Source organism: Pleurodeles waltl, chromosome 4_2 (assembly GCF_031143425.1).
Source record: "Pleurodeles waltl isolate 20211129_DDA chromosome 4_2, aPleWal1.hap1.20221129, whole genome shotgun sequence".
NCBI classification, from domain to species: Eukaryota; Metazoa; Chordata; class Amphibia; order Caudata; family Salamandridae; genus Pleurodeles; species Pleurodeles waltl.
This window is the reverse complement of record NC_090443.1, coordinates 623,706,970-623,729,579: the sequence shown is the minus strand read 5'-3', so window position 1 is coordinate 623,729,579 and position 22,610 is coordinate 623,706,970. Positions and strand designations below refer to the sequence as shown.

Below are 22,610 nucleotides of genomic sequence, written 5' to 3'. Positions count from 1 at the left end.
CAAGTGATGCTGCAGCTAGGATTAGGGGAAGGGTTTGTCAAATGGACGAGGCTTCTCTACACAAACCCCACAGCGAGAGTACGCACTGGCCATACAATATCCCCTTCCTTTGCCATAGGTAGGGGTACAAGACAGGGCTGCCCGCTATCACCTTTGCTTTTTGCGTTGGCAGTTGAGCCTCTCGCCCAATCAGCTAGGTCCCAGAGGTTCTACGAAGGCATTACAATCAACGCATGGACGCATCATATTGCTCTCTATGCGGATGACATGTTACTCTTTCTCCGGAACGCAGAGACCGATCTACCTGGAGCAATGACAATGTTAGACAACTTTGGGGCTGCATCTGGGCTCCGGATAAACTGGGGGAAGTCGTCCATTTTTCCAGCTACTGGGGGTATCAAAGAACCAATGGACAATCGGGGTCTCCCGTGGTCCCCATCCACATTCAAATATTTAGGGGTCAATATCTATCACTCCGCTGAGGATTTACTAGAAGGGAACATTCAGAGCACGATTAGGAGTATCAAAAACAGCATGATATTCTGGCAGACACTTCCGCTAGCGGTCACTGGGAGAATTGCACTAATTAAAATGATAGTATTACCTAGAATGTTATATTACTTCGCAAACATCCCACTCATTATACCGAGGGTGGTATTTAAAACAATTTCGTCCTTGATTACAGGATTTATATGGGGAACCAACAGACAAAGGATAGCATTGCGCACCCTCCAGAGAACAACAGCAGAAGGTGGTTTGGCTGTTCCTGACTTTGAATTATACTATTGGGTGAGCCAACTCCAATGGCTGGCGCGATTCATTAGAACACCCCCAGTGGGGGAAGCACTGAGAGCCCCTTTCCACTGCTCCTGCGATAGAATTCTGGGCATTCTACTAAACCCCAAGAAACAGAATAAACCACTTTCGATAGAATGGGAAGCATCGCGTCACTGCTGGGAACAATACCTAAAACGAACACATACCAGAACACCGTATTCACCAGAGGCCCCCCTGATTTGTATAGGAACCATCACAGGAAATCATGTGATAAGGGGTATCACCCAAATCATGGCACTTCAGATCGAAACCATAGGAGCTCTATATAATAATGGGAAACTGTGCACTTATGCAGAACTACAGGAAAGGTTCCAGATCCCACCAGGGGTGTTCCTAACCTTTAACGCAATTGCTAGGACTCTTCGTAGGCAATGGGGCACAGGACTAGAAGAACCCCCCAGACATAATACCTGTGACCAAATATGCACTATAGGAGACCAAGGGAAGTTGATATCAGGGATATATACATCTCTACTAACCAGCATATGTCTTCCCTTAAAGAAACTTAAGACCAAATGGCAGGGGGAACTAGATGTTACAATAGATGACGCACAGTGGACCAGAATAACCACACACATACATACAGTTTCCAGAAATGCCAGGTTTAAATTAATAAACATATATGTTTATCACAGAGCTTACTTAACCCCATATATGATATCAAAGATTTATGGTGTAGAAAATGCCAGCTGCCCTCAGTGTGCAGAACTAGCAGCAGAATTGCTGCACATGCTCTGGAGTTGCCCACTAATGGGGGACTACTGGACGGGGATATTTGAGGCACTCTCCACTTGCACGGGCAGAACATTATCCCGATCAGCCATGGTGGCGGTTTTGGGAGATTTCCCCCGCCCCAGAAAGCATAAAATCACAAACCGATTCATAGACCTGGCTTTGATACTAGCAAGGAGAGAAATAACTTCACACTGGAAAGATCCGAAGGGCCCACAGATAAATCGTTGGAGAAATGCATTAATCAAGTTGGCGGAAACTGAAGGGACAGTATTACTAAGGGAAACACTCAGGGGCCTAGGAACTAGAGACAAAATCAGATCATGTATAGTTGACCAAGATATTCCAATTGAAGATCGTACAAGAAACCAAATAAGTGACTCATTTGTGAACCAAACAAACACCTCTGTATAATTGATGAGAAGTGCGAAAAGGGAGAGGGAGGGGGAGGGGAGATTACAAAAAGATGGGAAGTTATTTTGTTCTGTATGCGTTTTCATGCAATTATAAAGCAATAAAAGAGATCTTAAAAAAAAAAAATGTATGTCATTTATTGCTTGGAGGATGGAATGCCAAAAAGAGGCGATCTTTGGGCAGTGCCATAATATGTGTGTAAGTGTACCTTCCTGTCCGCACCGACGCCAGCATTTGCCGTCGCCTTGCACCCTCCACTTGGCCACCTGTGCAGGTGTATAGTATATGTAATGGGCTATTTTCAAAAACATTTCTTTAGTGTTCGTGGCTTGCGCGGTGACCCATGCCCAGTGAAGGACATTGCACCATTCCTTGTCTGTGAATGTACACTCGCATTCTCTCTCCCATCTGTGCCTCGCTGGTGTTATGAAGAGTGTGGTTGGTGCGAGCAGTAAAGCATAAATGTCAGACAAGAGTGGCTTGTCTTTGGTCAGTAACCACTGTTCAAATCGCGTAAGGGGTCAGCTCGCATGCGGACGTACTGCAGGCGAGGTCACCCAGTGGTGAACAGCCATGAATTGCCAGTATGCAGATGTTGGGAGGCCGTACCCTGCTTGGAGGCTGTGGAAGTCCATGACTCTGTCCTTGTTGAAAAGGTTGCCTATCCTCTTGCTGTTCGCCTCCTGCCAAGGTATAAAGGCAGGGTCACCAAGTGCAGGGGGGGAGTCTGGGTTGCCCATGATCGGTGTCTGTTGGGGAGGCCGACATGGAGAGCCCTTTAAGAACCTGTACTTTGTCCCATGCTCCCATCATGGCCCTCAAAATCGGTGAAACATACTCTCCTAGTGGGCGGTGTTTCTTGGGCATCCATGGTACCTTCCAGATGTGGACTCCTACCACCGCCTGGTCGATAAAACACCAGTATTTCTCTGTCAGGGGCCGGCTACATTCAACCATGTAGCGCAGCTGTGCAGAATAATAGTAGCTCAATAGGTGTAGGACTCCCAGCCCTCCCTCGGTCTGCGGAAGGTATGCCTGAGCCTTGGTCATTCTAGCCCTCTTACTGTTCCAAATGTACTCCCAGATAATCATTTGCATTTTGTATAGAAGGTTAGGGGGCGGCTGCAGTGGCAGTGTCTGAATAAGGTAGAGTATCTTAGGCAGGAGTGTCATCTTGACCGCGGCTAGGCAGCCCAGCCTGGAGAGGCCATGTGTCTTCCACTTTGCTAGGTCTGGGCGTGTAGTGTTGAGTATCCTATTGTAGTTACTGTCTATCATTGCCTCTATGGTGGGGAGTATCTGCAGGCCCAAGTATGTAATCCCCCGTGCACCCTACGAGAAGGGGAGAGTAGCCTCCAGGGATGTCCTTTCAATTTCTGGAGTAGTGAGGTTCAATATGGACGATTTAGCGAGGTTGGTTTAAAAAACTGATACCCTATCAAAAATCGTTAGTTCCGCCATGACCCCGGAGAGAGAAGTCTGAGGCTGGGTAAGTTATAGAAGCATATCGTCTGCTTATAGCGCCAATTTGTGCGATCTACCACCAGAAATATCCGTGTGCTGCTGTATATGCACAGCAAAGGACTATATATAAGGCAAATTATAAAGGTGAAAGGGGGCATCCTTGTCGAGTGCCCCTTAAGATGGGGAATTGTTGGGATAATCCTCCATTCACAGTGACCATGGCTCTAAGTTTATCGTAATTGTATCGAATCCACTCATGGAACCTGGTACCAAGCCCAATTTTCCTTAAGACTGCATGGAGATGCTGCCAGTGTATGTGGTCAAAGGCCTTTTCTACGTCAATGGAGAGAAGGAGAGCAGGAATTTTAGAGCGATGAACCTTGTCCAGTAAGTGGCATAGTCTCTTAGTGTTATCGCTACAGGACCGTTCAGGTATGAGCCCGGTTTGGTCCAGGTCTACCAGATCCTGCATGTGCAGGTTCAGCCTATGTGCTAAGATCCCCGTGAAGATGTTCGCTTCCACATTTAGTAATGTGATGGGTCAGTAAGAGAAGCAGAGCTGTGGGTCTTTCCATGGTTTGGGGATGACTGTCACTATACACAGTTGCATTGCAGGTGGAAGGGAATGGGATGAGCCCATTGTAAAGCCTGGCCAGCACAGGGGCTAGCTTAGTGCCGAAAGATTTATAAAATTCCACTCCAAATCCATCTGCGTCTGGAGCTTTACCCAGCTGTAGCCGGTGTATGTTCACAAGGCCTTTTGTGGGTGTACTATCTCTCTCCAAAGTGGCACTTTCTACAGGCGGAAGTAGGGCCAAAGGAGCGGAGTCCAGATAGTCTGCCATACCTTTATAGTTGATCTCCTCCACGGAATATAAGTCTGAGTAGAACCGCTCGAACTGTTGACGGATCAGCTCTTCCTGACATGTCAGTGTACCGCTGCTCCGTGGCCTGCGTACGGAGTCTATGGGCAAGTAGACGACCTGCCCTGTTTCCCCCAGCATAGAACCTTTGCTTAGTTCGGAGTAGGGCGTATTCCACCTTATCCTCATCCAAAGCCCTTAGCTGTTTCCGATGTGTGGTGATCTGCCTCCTTGTGGCCAGGAACCCAGTCTGCTTATGTGCCACCACTAGGGCCCTTATGTCATCTTCTAGCTGTTGATGCTTATTACGACGTACGGCATTCTGTCTCGCTGCTATCGCTATGAACTGACCTCTAATAACTGCTTTAAAGGTTTCCCAAAGGGTCGTGATATTGGTTGTGGGGGTATCATTTATAGTTAGAAAGTGGCTTAGAGTGTCCTCAATTTCTGCCAGGGTATCCTTATACACTAAGAGTGTTATGTTAAGACGCCAGTGTCATATACTTGGTGTGGAGGCGGATAGAGCAAGGGAGAGCGTGAGCAGGGAATTATGTGCGATTGAGGCCACTCCAATTGCAGTGGTGGACAGAGTGGTAATATGTGTAGCAGTGAGGAAAAGGTTTATATTGGCATATGTCTGATGGGCAGCCGAGAAGAAAGAGTATGTTCTGTCCGCTGGGTGGTGCTGACACCACATGTCAGTCAGTCCAGCCCCCTCAAGCCATTCCTGAAAACCCTGTGTGAAGGCACCTGTCTGTCCATATCTCTGGATGGACCTGTCTAAGTGGGGATCTGGGGGTATATCCACCCACTACAATATCTTCGTCCGATGTTTCTAGGACCCTTCCCAATGCATCTTTTAGGAGGCATCCTTGGTGCTCATTTGGCCCATAAATGTTAGCTATCGTCAGTCTGTGCGCTTGCATGTCAATTTATAGAGAAAGAAGCCTCCCAGGAATCTCAGCCTGCCCCTGAATCACTTTCCCTGGGAAATTTGTGGCCAGCAAGATCGCCACCCCTGCCCGTTGTCCGGGACCCGATGAATGGAACTGACAGTCAAACCAGCACGTCCTCATTTTTTTCCAGTCCTGGCAAAGTAAGTGTGTCTCCTGTAGTAGATATATATTGCTCTTCAGGTCTCTAAGCTGCAGCAGAAGGGCCTGTCTCTTCACTGGGGCAATAAGGCCTCTTACATTAAGACTAAGGCCCTCATTACAACATTGGCGGTAACTGCCGCCTACCGCCAAGGCGACGGCAGCCAACATACCGTTGTCGTGGCTAACAGCCACCCACCCACATTATGACCCTCAACGGAATTCCGCCAGAAGGCTGGCGGAATACAGCCGACGGTCATGGTGGCGGATGAGGGTAGGGTGGCGCTGCTGTCAGCAGCAGCGCCACAGCAGTAAAACACCGCCTGACGTATCATGAGCAATCCCGTCTCCAGCCAGAGGACCCCCAGCAAGAAGGTAAGTCAGGTTCTCTGACAGGAGAGGGGGGTGGAGGGTGTTGTGTGTGTTGGGGGGGTTCTGTTTATGAATGCGTGCATCCACGTGTGAGTCGCATTGAATGAGTGCCTAACTGGGAGTGTACGTGTATGTTGTGTGTTGTGAATGCGTGTGTGCGACAATTTATGTTAGTGTGTGTTGCGGTGTGTGGGTATGTATGTGTGCATTCGTGGGTGGATGTGGGTATGCATGTGCGTATGTGTGTATGTGTGTATGTGTGTGCGCGTGTGGGTGTCTAAATGTGCAGGGGTCAGGAGAGGGAGGGGGAGGGTCGGGGAGGACGGGTGAGGGGGGCAGAGGAGACCCTATCAGTGACAGGGAAGGAATTTCCTGGCACTGATAGCGCCTACCGTTATGGATTTCGTGGCGGTACGGTTGCCACGAAAACCATGGTGGTAGGTGGGGTCATAATTCTGAGGGTGGGATTGTGACGGCCGCTGGGCTTGAGACTGAAGTCTCCAGCCCAGCAGCTGTTACCACCCTGGCGGACAGAGTGGTACATTGGCAGTTTGGCTTGGCTTGAGCCAAACCGCCAATGTCATAATTTGTGAAAAGGTACCGCCAGCCTGTTAGCAGTACCTTTCCCCAAATTACCCCAGACCGCCAGGGTCCTAATGAGGGCCTAAGTACGGTTATCAGTGGGGAAGTTGATAGGTGTCGCTGTGCTGTACGTCTTATGACTGGTGCAGTGTAGGAGTGTCCCCATGCATGTGCCCAGGAATGATAAGATAAGATGGTGCCACCCCCTCTAGGATAATGTGGGAAGGTAGTAAGAAATGAACATTTAATATGGGATAAACTATTAACAGCGTTCCCCGCCTGGGAACAGTCATTAACAAATCTGGTGGTCCCTGCCTGTTAATCAGTCCATTGGGAGTTCAAACACTACACCGATAGATAGGAGCTCCGCCAACCGGTTTTCCCAGTCTATTGTCTCTTTGCCTGTACCATCTTGTGGACTACCAGCTGAAGTTATCCAAGAAGCATCAGTGTGGGAAGAGAAGGAGATCCCACACAGCAAGCCAGGTCATCTCAGTGGTCTGAGTCAGCTTCTGATGCGTTATCCTGGCTGCGTAGACTTCTGAGCAGTGCCGCCCTCTCCTTTTGACTCTCAACCGTTGAGGGTTTGTGAGTTTCATGTCGTCAGTTGTGTGTTTTTGTGCATCCCCCATTTGTTCCTGGCAGTTGTGCCTGTGATGCTGATTTCTGGGCCTGATCTCCAAGGTGCAGTCCCTGCACCACTTCCAATCTGCGGATGCTACGAGTTTCATTTTGCCAGGTAAAGTGGAGCCGGAAGGGGTGGCCCCATTTATATCTGATACCTTTCTCTCTGAGGTGGTCTGTCACAGGTCGGAGCGACCTACGTCGCTGCAGCGTTATCTTCGATAAGTCTTGAAACAGGCCGATCCAATGGCCCTCAAACTCAATGGTTGCTGTGTTGTGGACCGCTGTCATTATGACCTCTCACTGTTTATAGTAATGCAGACAGGTTAGTATGTCCTGAGCCTGGCCCAGCATGCGAGCAGGATAGCCAGCTCTATGCATTCTGTCAAGCACAATGTTCTGCTCCTTCAGGGCCGGGGCCACGTGGCAAGAAAGACGCACCACAAAATACTCCAGGGCACCCTTCACTGCCTGCACAGGTGCTCCTTTTAGTCGAATGTCAGAGTGACGTGATCTATTCTCTAGGTCCTCTATTTGATACTGCAATTCTTGATTTTTGTCTTGTAGGGTGAGGAGTTCTCTCCTGTGACAGTGCAGTTCCTTCTCTCGTGCGTCATGCATCTGTTCTATTGTGTCCACACGCTGTCCCAGGTCGACCACCTCTCTCTTAAGGTCTTTAATTTCTGCCGCTATTTCTCGCTTCAGTGTTGCGAAATCTTCACGTAAGGAACCGAAGAGTTGTTCCATGAATGCTCTTGTCAAAGGCTCCTTCCGATAGCCCCGGCCCAGCCGCCTCTCCACCCTCCATCTCCGGAATCCCAGACTGTGCCGCCTTTTTGGCAGGGGTTTTATTGAAGAGGTCTTTGAGGGAGCCCTCCTTCTTAGTGTGTCTCTGAGACGCCATTCTTTGTAGTCCATGTCCTGTTAAGGCCTTTATTTGGTCCACCATCCTCCTGTTGCTGCCTTGGCCCACTCGCTTGTTCTGGGGATCCCGTTTGCGCTGATGTCTGCGTGGGCTTTGCTATCCCATGATTAAGCGGCCAAGAGTAGCGTGTTCTTTCAAATATGCAGCAGCCCACGCCAGCTGGCCCCCGTCCCGCTCCACCCGGGGCCCCGCTCCTGAAATGTCCTCTTCCTTTGGTCTGAGTTGGCCCAGCACTCTGGGTCAGTAGGCCCGATCACCTCCATTCTGCTCAACTGCAGCATTCGGCCGCACATCCAGCGCTGCTCAGGCCTCAGCCATGGCTCCTCACCTGCTCCTGATTGTCCAAGTTTTACACGCTCTGGCGGGGACCGCTACCCCTCAGGGGCCTCTATGTCGTGAGCACCTGTCCCCTTTCTTTCACGCTCGTCCTGCTCCACTGACCAGGCTCACAGTGCTCCACGGCCCATCCAATGAACAAGGCCGTCCAGTGGCATATGGGCGTGCACAGCGCGGACCCCCTCCTTCTCCTCCCCGCAGAAGTCTTCACCGTTGGGGCTCTTTCTCCACGCTCCACACCAGGTTCTGTCTGGGCCCCAGCGGCCGCCTCAGTCGGCCCCTTCTCTGCCCCTCACTACTTCACCGTCTGCCCGGAGATGTCCGGGCTCATAGTGTAGGGGGGTCCACACTCCGGGTCACCTCACGGCCGCCATCTTCCCACCGCTCCAGCAGCGGCCTGTCGTGGCCCACACCTCTGGCAACCCGCAGTCCCTTCCGCGCGGTTACAGCATCCGAGCATGGGGCCCGCTGCCCCCAACCAAACTCAGGGGCCTTCAAGGGACACAGGGAGTGCTGCCACACCCCGGATGATGTATTTGGGTGTCCGGTCTGCTACATAGTCCGACAGCAGAACTCCGGGAAAACGCTCCTACTCGGCGGCCATCTTGGCCACGCCCTGACTATTATGTTTTTTTGGTGTGAGAAGGGACACACATGCAATGAATGGATATTTAAATTTAAAAATGCATTGCCTTTTGTTCACAGCACACACTTTGCATGTCTCATATCAAGCAGGTCGAAAGGCGTCAGTGGTATTAAGCACACTGGAGTATTTGTGTAATACAGAACATTTCCTTTAAGAATCTAGCGTATAAAGCCACACAAACTATTATCTCTGGGAAAATTCAGAAAACAAAACACCTACCTCTGAGACTACATTGACTCTAGTGATATAACAAACCACAGGAAAGGACTTAAAAGTTCATGTTTTCTGTGATTTGCAGGACACTGAGCTTTAATATCAGGGACGGCTCCTCCGCAGTGGTGAAGGGGCATCACCCTGTTGGATGAGCCAGCAGATGAAAAATAAAATGATAGCATGCTATTGTTTTATTTTTTCATTTTTCATCTGCTAGCTCAGCCAGCAGGTGCAGGGAGGGGCGGGGCTCGGCCACGGGGGGCAGGGAGAGTGCACTAAGTGAGCTAGTGTGCTTGGCCGGCCGTTTCAGGCCGGCCAAACACACATGCGCACTCAACACAAACTTGTGTCTGAGCGGGAGTCATTGCCGCTCAGACCAATCCTGACGCTGCTTACATGCTATGTTTAGCATGTAAGCAGCACCAGGATTGCTGGGGAGCCTCTGCTGGTGTCCCATCTGGGACACCACAGGAGGTGTGAGGCAGCAGGAGACAGCAAAGGGAGACGGGAGGCGCAAGATAAGTGGTTTCTTCACCCCATCGCTCATCCTCCTCCCACTCACAACCCCTCCTTGACTTATACAGCAGCCGCCACTGTCTAATATTTGTACTTATGTGATGTATATATCTTGACAGTCAGTTAAATAACAGCTTTTCAAAGTGTGTCATTTATATTTGTTGCTTGTTATGTCTTTCAGCATGTTTGCCTTCTAACTTGCTTTATTATGTTTTTCCAATGTCTTTAGGTTCAAGGTTTGAGTGGACTGCTTATAACCAATTAATACCTAAACCATACTAAAAGTAGTGCATGTGCGATCACTGATTTAATTCCGTGTGTATGTTTCTTTTTTAATGCTGTTCAGTAAGTATGGCATCCCCTTCTCATAATGCTGCTGTGTTACTGCTAACAGGCATTGACAAACCCAATGTTTCTAGCTTACAGTTCAAAATGCAGGCCACACCTAATGAGTTTGTGTGTAAGTGGTAGGTATCATGGAGCCTTTCATTGTCAAGTTTACAAGGTTAGAGCCTTTGCAAATAAAGAGAGTTTTCTTCTATTTTTTAAGTAATAAAGAATTGCAAACATTTCCTCATTAAAGATTAAGGCCCTCATTATGAGTTTGGTGGTCCCACCGCAGGACCGCCAAACTCGTGGGCAGGATGCCACTGCCATGGCAGTGACGTCCCCCACAGCATATTATAACAGTGCTATGATATTGGTCTCGGCTCACTTAAGGGAACAGAGGCCAATATCATAGCACACAGCACCGACAGAATGAGCACTGTCTGCAAAGCAGTGAGCATTCCAAAGGTGCAGGGCAGGGGGGCCCTGCACTGCCCATGCCATGGGCATGGGTAGAACAGGGGCCCACCTATGGCCCCCGGCACTGGCTTTCTGCCAGCCTTTCCATGGCAGGGTCCCATCATGGAAAGGCTGGTGGAAAGCTCTGTTGTAATCAGCCAGATGGTGCTGAGTTCAGCTCCACCCTAGAGTACAGCTCAGGCCACATCACCACATCAGGAACTATGTTCCCAGCAGGGACTGCGGTCTTTAGGTGGGTCCACCCGCCAAGGTTGTAATGTGGCGGTCGGACCGCCTGGAGTGTGGCGGTCCAACCGTTAGCACAAGTGTTGCAGTCCTCGGACCAACACACTCGTAATGAGGGCCGACAATGTGCACTAACCATTGCGATTTAGCAAAAAAAAACAAAGTAGAATATTTTTATTCATGTCCTAGTAGTTACAATCCATTTTTTCAAACTTGTTATAAACATATTATAAACTACAGGTAGGTGATTTATAAAGTCCCTATATCTACTTTTTGTTTTAAAAAATGAACAATTCATGCTGAAAAAAGACAATGCAATAGCTGAGAAAGAAACATACCTTGCTCATTAGGCAGTGATGGCATTATGCCTGTGGGAGGTGCATTAGCACAGTGTCTATTTTATGTCACACTCCCTAGAAATGAGAAAGATTCCACATGCGAATGTGCTTAATCCCTATGTCAAAACATCTCAATGGGAAACAAGTTTCAATCTCTGACAGACCTCTGGATGCCTTTCCACTGCAGTGTCTGAAAAAGACAATAGGAAAACTGCCATCAGAGAAAGCACAGGTTTGTACAACAGATGCATTAATCATTCATGTCATGCAGCAAAGGGGTTCTTATCTACACTTTGAAACTCTGTCAAAACAAAAATGCACCCAAAGTGTAGTATGCAAGATACTTCATGAAGGTTTGTGAAACTGAGAAAAGGAGTTGTTTTTAACTAACAAATCTGCTCAAATATTGTTTTTAAAGGATGAAAAACAGAAACAAAAGCCAAACGGAAAGACGTACTAGTATACAGTGGGTAAACAACATACTTTGAAAAACAGGAAAGTTGTAATGATGCATAATGCGGTATGGAAAAATGACAAATTCCACCTTCGGATGAAATAGCAATTAATGGATGATTAACAGAAACTCTAGCAACTATGAATGAACTTTTAAAGGTATCACTAACAGAATATCAAGGACAAAATTATTGTGTGGACAGAATATCGGGTCACAAATATCGAGGATCGACATATCTAGAAGGTAAATGCAATTAGGTAAGTATAAACTTTATCTATGTACCTTGAAGATATATATTTTGTCAAGGTACATTTAGGTGGAGTTAACAATAGTAAAATGTTGCTTTCCCATAGAAACGTACCTTCATGATATTATTGACACAATGTTTGTCCACAAGATATTGTGGACTCAATATTTTTACCAAACACTCTTTCAAGCTGGCTTTATCATCATTTTTTAGCCTATTATTTTCCAGCCCTATTTCTATGCCGAGCACTGGCACTGGCAATGCTAATACATCTGGCTTTAATCCCACAATTATAATCATGGAAAAGTACACATTTGTACCTGGGGAAGCAATGACTTTTGGCTGTCACTGCAGAAGAAGTGAAAAACTCACTTATCCAGGCAGTGAGTGGCGGCAAACAGCACAGCAGCAGTGGTATGTGGGATGAGACAGTTCTTGATGTGGTCACCTAAAACATATGACTTTTCATAAATATCCCTAATGGTGACTGCAGTATAAGTGAAGCAGTAAAGGTTGCAAGGAAGGTGGGATTTTTATGCAATCTTAGCACATTTACATACATGTTACATATATAAGATAGATATTTTTGCAGGTCTGTGTGCCTTATCTCCCTCTCTGGGGACTTCACACTCAATGATCAATTGCAGTGTAGGTGTGTATTGGATGAGACAAAGTCTCCTCCTGTAAACAAAACTCACAATTGCTCTCAGGCTCTCTCCAAATGGCTCGTAGGGTAAGAGCGTTTTAGATGTTAGGAGGTGGGTTCAGGTTGTCCCACAGTATCGTTCTGCATTAGCCACTTAGGTTCAGAGGACTGAGAAAGAAGTTACCTGGAGAGGTGGAGTTTCAATTCCCCATTGACTTACAGTATGAAAGGACCAGTCAGAGAGCCTGTGGTACTTTGCTTAATATTCTGCAAGGGTGAGAGAGGCTTAGGGCCAGATGTAGGAAATCCATGAATTGCGACTCGCAAATTGCGAGTCAGAGAGACTCGCAATTTGCAAGTCGCAATTCAGGATGCAGAACGGTGTCTCAGACACCTTCTGCGACTAGCTATGGGGTCGCAAAGACCCACCTCATCAATATTCATGATGTGGGTCGCATTTTGCGACCCCATAGCGAGTCCCTGCACTCACAGGGATTGTGGCCTACTGTAGTCAGCAGACCTCCATGTCTGTGACTGCTTTATAAATAAAGCAGTTTTTTTTTTCATTTTGCAGCCCGTTTTTCTTAAAGGAAAACGAGTTGCAAAATGAAAAATAAACCAAAACCATTTGGTTTCGTATTTTTCAGAGTAGGCAGTGGTCCATAGGACCACTGCCTGCTCTGAAAAAATAATTTTGTCGACATTCCCAAAGGGGAAGGGTTCCCATGGGGACCCCTTCCCTTTTGCGAATGAGTTACCACCAGTGTGACACTGGTGGTAACTGCGAGTTGGTTTGCGACCGCATTCGCGGACACAAAGCAATTCAGCATGGCGATGCGAGTCGCAAATAGGAAGGGAAAACCCCTTCCTATTTGCGACTCGCATTCCCAAATTGCGAGTCGGTACGGCTCGCAATTTCAGCATGTGCATCGTGTGAGGCAGTTTGCATGGCGCAAACTACGTTTTTCGCAGTTTGTGCCATGCAAACGGCGTGATACATCTGGCCCTAGGTTTGAAAGCGTATACATTGTGAGGGGGGAATTGACAATGTAAAGCAAGGGTCTAAGAGATTCAGTGGCTAGAGATTTATCGATGATGTTGAGAGTGGCCATGTTGTGAAGATGAAGTTAGTAGTGATTTGAAGACATTTATGGAATCATCTAAGTAATGTTTAATCTGAGCCTAGTTCAAGAACAGATTGGGTTTTGTCAGAAGTGTTATGAGTAATGTCAATGATGTGCTTGATTAATCGATCTTTTTGATGAAGTGACTGAGGTTTCGGGGAGGGGTATGATTCAGTAATGGACAGTATTGTAGAGCTTTTTCTGCTTGTTGGATTAGATGTTAGTTTATGGGTGGATGCCATCCTTTCCTGGAGTAATATCAAGTTTTTGTTCGGACATTATGAATAAATGTGATTATGATTCCATAGCTTTTCAAAACCTTTCATTTACCTTTGGGTGTTGATGAGCTTTTCAATTATCTTGGCCTGTTGTGGACATTCATAGTTTTGTTTATGTTAGGCATTAAAGGTCTGGATAGCCATGATGGGTGTCCGAAGCAGAGTGATGGTGCCTTCTATAAATTAGTCTGGGATAGTGAGAAGGGTTTGCTGGGACATTTTCTATTGAAAGTTGTTTTAAGGTTCTTCTTTGAATATCAAGTTGATTCAGATTGTCCATTGCAATAACATAGTGATATGAATTGAAGTGAACTAGCAAACTGACCAATTGCGAAATCTAGCATCTTGGAAGATAAGTGAGTAAGGTAACCAATGAGGTGGTCTAGATTGTTGCTTACTAAATGAGTGAGGGTCATGATGAGCAAGGAAAGCTAGAAGACATAATAAAGAGTCCCCTAGGAAGATGTTGTTGGCGTTGGCAAGCCTGCTGGAAGCTGGAAAATAAGAGAATTATTTGGCGAAATCTTAGTATTGTTAGAACTCCGATATGACCCAGATATTCAGAGGACATCTCCAGGAGAAACTGATGACAGAATCTAAGAGCACTAGATAAAAAGTGCACCCCAACAAGATTTAGATTCTGCATTGCATTCCAGAGGGGCTGCACACTCAGTGAGAGATGGTAGACTCCTTGCTTGATAGTTGTGACATAGGTACAGTGAGTGGATGTCTATGTGCATCTAGAATGCAGTTACCTATAAAAGATGCATCAGACTGCCACCCAGATGTAACACATAGAAATTGTCACTGGAACTACAATGAAGCTACTAAACAGTGCATTATAACATTAGGGGATTGCTTTTGCTGCAGTACACATCCCATCTTACATACCTCATACACTCATCTCCAGAAGACATCAACACCGCCTGTAATACTCTAATACCACTCACCAGTACTAACTCACATTCAAATCCTTCACAGAAAACCACTATATCTATAGCCCCTCTCACTATTCCACAAAAACAAGACAAACCACACACATCGGCACATCAAAATAACACAAACTTTCATTATACTTTCCATCACACCCACTCCCAACCTCATGACTACACCAAGAATACAAATTCTGACCAATCTTTACCCCTACATTCTCACTCTTCACAAACATCTACCACTTGCACCCCAACACAGCAACACTCATTCACCAGCTTCTCATCCATTGCACAGTTTAGAGCCTTACATTATGATCAACATGCTCCTCCACCACCCCCAACCCATACTCCTTCCACATTAAACAGATGCAAACAAAATAAACAACATGCCACTTTTAACAACTTTGCATCCCCTTCTCAATTATATAATAAGGCTAACCTACAAAAAAAGTACACTCTTCATGTCTCCCTCAACCACAAGTTTACCACCAACACACACAGACCCAACAAAATGCTTCTTAAGCCTGCTGGAAGAGGAACACTATATTGAAAAACAGGACTATTATAACCCTCACACAGCTATCACAACTAACAACACACCTGCTACAAGCTCAAAATATACTGCTCACCCTTCTCCTAAACAAAACAAAATAGCCACCAACACACTTTTTCTAAACTGCCAGATCATAAATGATCGATCACTCACAAAAAACAAGCACCACATCTACAACCTGCTCACAGACACACAACCTGACTTACTATTCACAACAAAATCGTGGTTGGGAGATGACATGGCCACAGTGTCGCATGAAGCCATTCTTCTGGGCAATCAAACCATCACAACAAACTGTATAGGCAAGAGAGGAGGTGGACTAGCTATTATATTCAAACAAGCAATAAATCTCAGTAAAACAGACAACATTTCCATACAAGGTTGTGAAGCCCTCCTCACCAGATGCCACCCTACTACAACTTCCTCCTGTAACTTTCTCCTCCTTCACAGATCTCCACCTAACAACTCAACATTCCCAGACGCTTTTCTAGATACAGTATCAAACCTTTTTACATTATACTCAAACCTAAGCATTATTGTGGACCTAAATATTTGGTTTGACAAACCCAATATGCCCCCTTCCAAAAGCTATAACCACTGGCCTAGTCACATTGAAACTACATCATATTGTACACAGTCCCACACACGTCGCCAGACACATCCTAAATGTCATTTTTGCTAAGCCTGAACTAGTTACCATTCATAGCATCACTCCAATCAAATGGTCAGACCACTATTTCATAACTTTCTGACATAAAGCACCACAAATCAGCACACACTACAACTACTTACATACATGCACCTATCGACCATGGAGCAAACTCAATTTTGATGACTTAGAAACACAACTAACAGCCAACACAGATCTAGATCAATTAATTCTGTTCCAAAACTTTATGAGTGGCTAAAGGAAGCTTTTAATATCCTAATACCACTCAGAAAAAAACTAAACAGGACAAAAGAAAACTAACACCTTGAAGAAACACATAACTTAAAAAGATAAAGCAACAAATCAGAAGATTGCAGCAGACCTGGCTCAAAACAAACAACATTCAAGACAAACTGCAGCTACACAAACGTAACAGAAAATACAAATCATCAATCAAATAAGCAAAAAAGGTACTTCTCAGACAGAATTCAAAATGCTAAATCTGCAACCAAAGAATTTTATAAAATTCTCAATGAATTTCGAAAGCCTGAATGCATGGAAGGAAGTCATCCCACTACTCAAATTTTCACAAATAAACCGGCAGCTCATTACATAACCAAGGCAGACACATTGGACTCCTATTTAAAACAGGAAAAAAAATAAAACAGAAAAAACCAGCAGCACCAACCCCTTTCCTAAAATCCCATCTAAGAACAAACCAACCCAACCTCTACAGTCCTTCAAACAAATATCACAAGGTGTATTTATGAATTTGGTCAATGCAAGCAGGCCTTCCAGTAGCCCTTCTGACCCTTGTCTACCACACATCTTCAAGAACATTCTTTTATCAACTTCTGCTGTCACACCTGTAAGAATCTTCAAAAACTCTTTAACTACAGGAACTTTTCCTGAAGACCTGAAAAAGGCGTACATACAACTGTTATTGAAGAAAACAAACCAAGACCCACAGGATCCCAACAACTACAGACCAACCACAAATGGACCTTTCCTGGGCAAACTCATACAAAGAGCAGCATTCGCCCAGATGTCACAATTCACTGAAGACAATTCCATACTTTCAGACTACCAAACTGGATTCCACCCAGGAAGAGGCACTGAATTGGCACTCATAGCAATCTGGGATGATCTTATTCGACCGCAATGGAGTTGCTGCACTACTTCTCTTGGACCTCTCGGCTGCCTTTGATACGATTGACCATGACACCCTAATTCAAAGACTCCACAAAGCCGGCATACAAGGGACGGTTCTCGACTGGATTACATCCTACCTTTAAAACACAACTAATATTATCTGTTCTCTCCCCTTCTCGTTCAAACCGTACCTCACAAAAGCAGGGTCCCCCAAGGATCAATCATCTCACCTTTTCTTTTCAACATATACATGATATCATTACCAGAAATGATCAATGATTTTCATCTCACATGCTACAACTATGCAGATGGCACACAAATATTACTTAAATTGGAGGGCCCCAAAGACATTGAAAACTCACAAATCTTCAGTTGTCTTCGAGCCATTGATCAGTGGATGACTTGGAGACATCTCAAACTTAATGCCTCCAAAACGGAAATACTCATTTGTGGTGACTGGAAAAAAGATGACCCACTGTGCACTTGGCCTAATAATCTCGGACCACCTCCTCAATTATCCGAGGAAGTTAAAAACCTTGGAATTACCATGGATTTCAAGTTAATAATGAATGCCCAAGTGGACAAATTAGCACAAACATGCTTCATCACCTTGAAGACTCTGTGACGCATCTTCCCCCACCTCGGATTTCCACACAAGGTACAAGCTACTATCTCTCTTGTACTATCCAAACTGGATTATGCCAATGGCCTCTACCATGGATCATCTCTATCTATTATGAAAAAACTACAACGTATTCAGAACTCTGCTGCCAGGCTACTATTACATGCAAAGCCACAAGTCCACATCTCCCCTGCCTTGAGAGCACTACCCTGGTTACCCATTGCCAGAAGATCCACCTTCAAGATGCTTTATCACCCACAAAGCTATACATGGAACAGGACCGCTTTTTAATCAGAAACAAAATAACCAAATACATTCAACAAAGAAACCTCCACTCAAGATTGCACCCTGCCTTAGAACACCACCATACAAGAAAAAGACTATATATGGAACATCCTTCTCCGTTCAAGCAGCCAAACTATGGAATTCATTACCCCCAAATATAAGATCCACAGATACCTATCTTGTCTTAAAAAGACTACTCAAGAGTTGTCTCTTTCCTTCATAACCACCATATTCAAACAGCAATGGACTGCATATGCCTGTGTTGATAAATATTTTTAATCTGATTATGTGTATATTCTAGATATGTATAGTTCTTTAGGAAATATGTATCGCAACTATGTCATAACAATAAATTACACATATACTCTTTAATCCTGTTTAACAAATGTATATTTACTCACGGTTAAATATGTATATGTATGCGTACATATATATAGATATATATATAACTGTGTGTGTGTGTGTGTGTTTGTATGTATGTGTGTATGTATGTGTGTGTGTGTATATACATCTATATATTACACACTTCTCTTCCGTGGATATAGGAAAAAGGCAGCACTCCACAGCCACAACGAATTCAATCATGTTTATTCACCTACAGGGACGCGTTTCGGCGTTGCCGCCTTCATCGACCTGTGAGCCGCCATTTTAGCTCGGTTTTTATACTCCAATTACAATGAACTCAATTAACATATATCATGCGAAAAACTGTTTTAGTCACAAATTTTCACCATACATTTCAATTAACCAGCAATTAAATACAATTAGAAAATATACAATGTAAAAATGCATTAGCTTGTCGAGTGTCAATTCTTCAGTGTTTATAAAATGTGTTAAACTAACCCTCGCCTATAATCCATAAATACAACTATCTCTATTCAGTCAATGATCCTTTTCAAATTCATTACCATTATGATTCAATAATAATATGCGTGCTGAATGATGATCTACATGAAATTCATTCCTTTATATACACTTATTTTCTTAGTGTATATATGTATACATATATAGTGACAAAATATTCTCATCAATCCTTGTGAGTATGGATCTCTCTAAAATTACTTTATTAATATAAGTGAAAGTGCATCTCCTCACTACTATTCAATCCATTTGGCTCTTTAGTATCAAATGCCAATATGTATTTGGATTCTAATTTCCTTAAATGTTTTTCTCTGTCTCCTCCCCGAACATCTTTTTTCACTCCATCTATCACGCTATACATTATTTCCTCTACTTTACCTCCGTGTACTTCATGTATGTGTCTAGCTACCGGGTAAGTCTCATCTCGATTTAAAATTGCCCTCAAATGTTGCTAAATTCTTAGGTGTACCTGCAATTTTGTGCTGCCTACATACATTTTGGGACAGCTGCATTTTAGTATATACACCACATGGTCGCTTTTGCAATTGTATTTGCCTCTGATAGAGTGTATGATTTTACCTCCTACTTTAATAAAACTGATATTCTCTCCATTTTTGCAGGCTTTGCATTTAACCTCTTCTGTGCCTTGGACGAGATGATCTCGTCCAAGGCTACAGTTCCCCTGTGCCTTGGACGAGATCATCTCGTCCATGGCACAGGGGAACTTGGGGGCGCGCTAGCGCGCCCCCCGTGCACCCCCCTCCCCCCCCCAAGTCGGGGATGGAAGGGGAAGACCTTCCCCTTCCACCCCCGACCCCCCCCCCACCCCCCCTGTGACGTCAGCGCGCGCGCGCGCGCTGATGTGTCACAGGGGCCTCCCTCGTCGCGCTGGAAGCTCTGCTTCCAGCGCGATTGAAAAAGAAATGCAAAAGCATTTCTTTTTCAATCACTTGGGAGGCCCGGAGGGGCTTCAAAGGGAAGGAAAAGTATTTCCTTCCCTTTGAAGTCCCTCCGAGGGTTTCAAAAGCCGGATTGCTTGCAATCCGGTTTTTGAAACCCCACTAGACACCAGGGATTTTTTTTTTTTTCGTAGAAATTGACAAAAGGGAGCGACCCCTTGGGCAAGGGTCGCTCCCAGGGGGGGCATTTTTTTGAAAAGGCCTTTTCTGCCCCCCCTGGGGGCAGATCGGCCTTATTAGGCCGATCTGCCCCCAGGGGGGGCAGAAACCTCTAGGCACCAGGGACCTCTTTTTTTTTTTTTTTTTTTTTTTTTTCATTTTTTTTTTATTGAGGTGGGGAGCGACCCCTTAGGCAAGGGTCGTTCCCCTTGGGGGAAAATTATATTTTGGCCATTTCTGCCCCCCTTGGGGGCAGATTGGCCTATTTTGATGAGGCCAATCTGCCCCCAAGGGGGGTAGAAACCACTAGACACCAGGGATTTTTTTTTTTTTTTTATGGTTATTGACAAAAGGGAGCGACCCCTTGGGCAAGGGTCGCTCCCAGGGGGGCATATTTTCGGGAAGGCCTTTTCTGCCCCCCCTGGGGGCAGATCGGCCTACTATTAGGCTCTAGGCACCAGGGACCATTTTTTTTTTTTTTTTTTCATTTTTTTTTTTTTTGGTGGGGAGTGACCCCTTAGGCAAGGGTCGCTCCCCTTGGGGGAAAATTATATTTTGCCCATTTCTGCCCCCCTTGGGGGCAGATTGGCCTATTTTGATGAGGCCAATCTGCCCCCAAGGGGGGTAGAAACCACTAGACACCAGGGAGTTTTTTCTTTGCGTGAATTTCACGCAAAGGGAGCGACCACTTAGGCAAGGGTCGCTCCCTGGGGGGGAGGGGAATTTATTTTAGGCCATTTCTGCCCCCCCTGGGGGCAGATCGGCCTATTATTAGGCCGATCTGCCCCCAGGGGGGGAAGAAACCTCTAGGCGCCAGGGCAAATTTTTTTTTTGTGTTTTTTTTTTTGGTTCTTTTTTTTTTTTTAGAGATGGGGAGCGACCCATCAGGCAAGGGTCGCTCCCCTGGGGGGCAAATTGTATTTAGACCATTTCTGCCCCCCTGGGGGCAGATTGGCCAATTTTAGGTCAATCTGCCCCCAAGGGGGCAGAAACCACTAGGCACCGGGGATTTGTTTTTTGGCGCCAATGTCACGCAGGGGGAGCGACCCCGTAGGCAAGGGTCGCTCCCGGGGGGGGGGGGGGGGTGGGGGTTGGGGGGGCAAATTTATTTTAGGCCATTTCTGCCCCCCCGGGGGACAGATCGGCCTATTATTAGGCCGAACTGCCCCCGGGGGGGGGGCAGAACACTCTAGGCACCAGGGCAATTTTTTTTTTTTGTTTTTTTTTTTTTGTTGTTTCTTTTTTTAGAGATGGGGAGCGACCCATCAGGCAAGGGTCGCACCCCTGGGGGGGCAAATTATATTTAGACCATTTCTGCCCCCCTGGGGGCAGATTGGCCAATTTTAGGTCAATCTGCCCCCAAGGGGGCAGAAACCACTAGGCACCGGGGATTTGTTTTTTGGCGCCAATCTCACGCAGGGGGAGCGACCCCGTAGGCAAGGGTCGCTCCCGGGGGGGGTGGGGGTTGGGGGGGCAAATTTATTTTAGGCCATTTCTGCCCCCCCGGGGGACAGATCGGCCTATTATTAGGCCGAACTGCCCCGGGGGGGGGGGGGCAGAACACTCTAGGCACCAGGGCAATTTTTTTTGTGTGTTTTTTTTTTTTTTGTTTCTTTTTTTAGAGATGGGGAGCGACCCATCAGGCAAGGGTCGCTCCCCTGGGGGGGCAAATTGTATTTAGACCATTTCTGCCCCCCTGGGGGCAGATTGGCCAATTTTAGGTCAATCTGCCCCCAAGGGGGCAGAAACCACTAGGCACCGGGGATTTGTTTTTTGGCGCCAATGTCACGCAGGGGGAGCGACCCTGTAGGCAAGGGTCGCTCCCGGGGGGGGGGGTGGGGGTTGGGGGGGCAAATTTATTTTAGGCCATTTCTGCCCCCCCGGGGGACAGATCGGCCTATTATTAGGCCGAACTGCCCCCGGGGGGGGGGGGGCAGAACACTCTAGGCACCAGGGCAATTATTTTTTTGCTTTTTTTTTTTTTGTTGTTTCTTTTTTTAGAGATGGGGAGCGACCCATCAGGCAAGGGTCGCTCCCCTGGGGGGGCAAATTGTATTTAGACCATTTCTGCCCCCTGGGGGCAGATTGGCCAATTGTAGGTCAATCTGCCCCCAAGGGGGCAGAAACCACTAGGCACCGGGGATTTGTTTTTTGGCGCCTATGTCACGCAGGGGGAGCGACCCCGTAGGCAAGGGTCGCTCCCGGGGGGGGGATGGGGGTTGGGGGGGCAAATTTATTTTAGGCCATTTCTGCCCCCCCGGGGGACAGATCGGCCTATTATTAGGCCGAACTGCCCCGGGGGGGGGGGGGGGGCAGAACACTCTAGGCACCAGGGCAATTTTTTTTTTGTGTTTTTTTTTTTTTGTTGTTTCTTTTTTTAGAGATGGGGAGCGACCCATCAGGCAAGGGTCGCTCCCCTGGGGGGGCAAATTGTATTTAGACCATTTCTGCCCCCCTGGGGGCAGATTGGCCAATTTTAGGTCAATCTGCCCCCAAGGGGGCAGAAACCACTAGGCACCGGGGATTTGTTTTTTGGCGCCAATGTCACGCAGGGGGAGCGACCCTGTAGGCAAGGGTCGCTCCCGGGGGGGGGGGGGGGTGGGGGGGGGCAAATTTATTTTAGGCCATTTCTGCCCCCCCGGGGGACAGATCGGCCTATTAATAGGCCGAACTGCCCCCGGGGGGGGGGGGGGGCAGAACA

The 22,610-nt window shown here is 46.5% G+C and overlaps 1 protein-coding gene across 2 annotated transcripts in view; it reads right to left on the bottom strand.

Moving 5' to 3' along the window:
* TTLL7 (tubulin tyrosine ligase like 7) overlaps nucleotides 1-22,610 on the bottom strand; it is a 950,867-nt gene that overhangs the window by 683,382 nt on the left and 244,875 nt on the right. For both annotated transcript variants that reach the window (XM_069232204.1, XM_069232205.1), the window contains one exon: nucleotides 10,989-11,178. In XM_069232204.1, coding sequence (XP_069088305.1) covers nucleotides 10,989-11,013 — 25 coding nt within the window. In that variant the 5' untranslated portion in view covers nucleotides 11,014-11,178. The remainder of the gene's footprint in view (nucleotides 1-10,988; nucleotides 11,179-22,610) is intronic.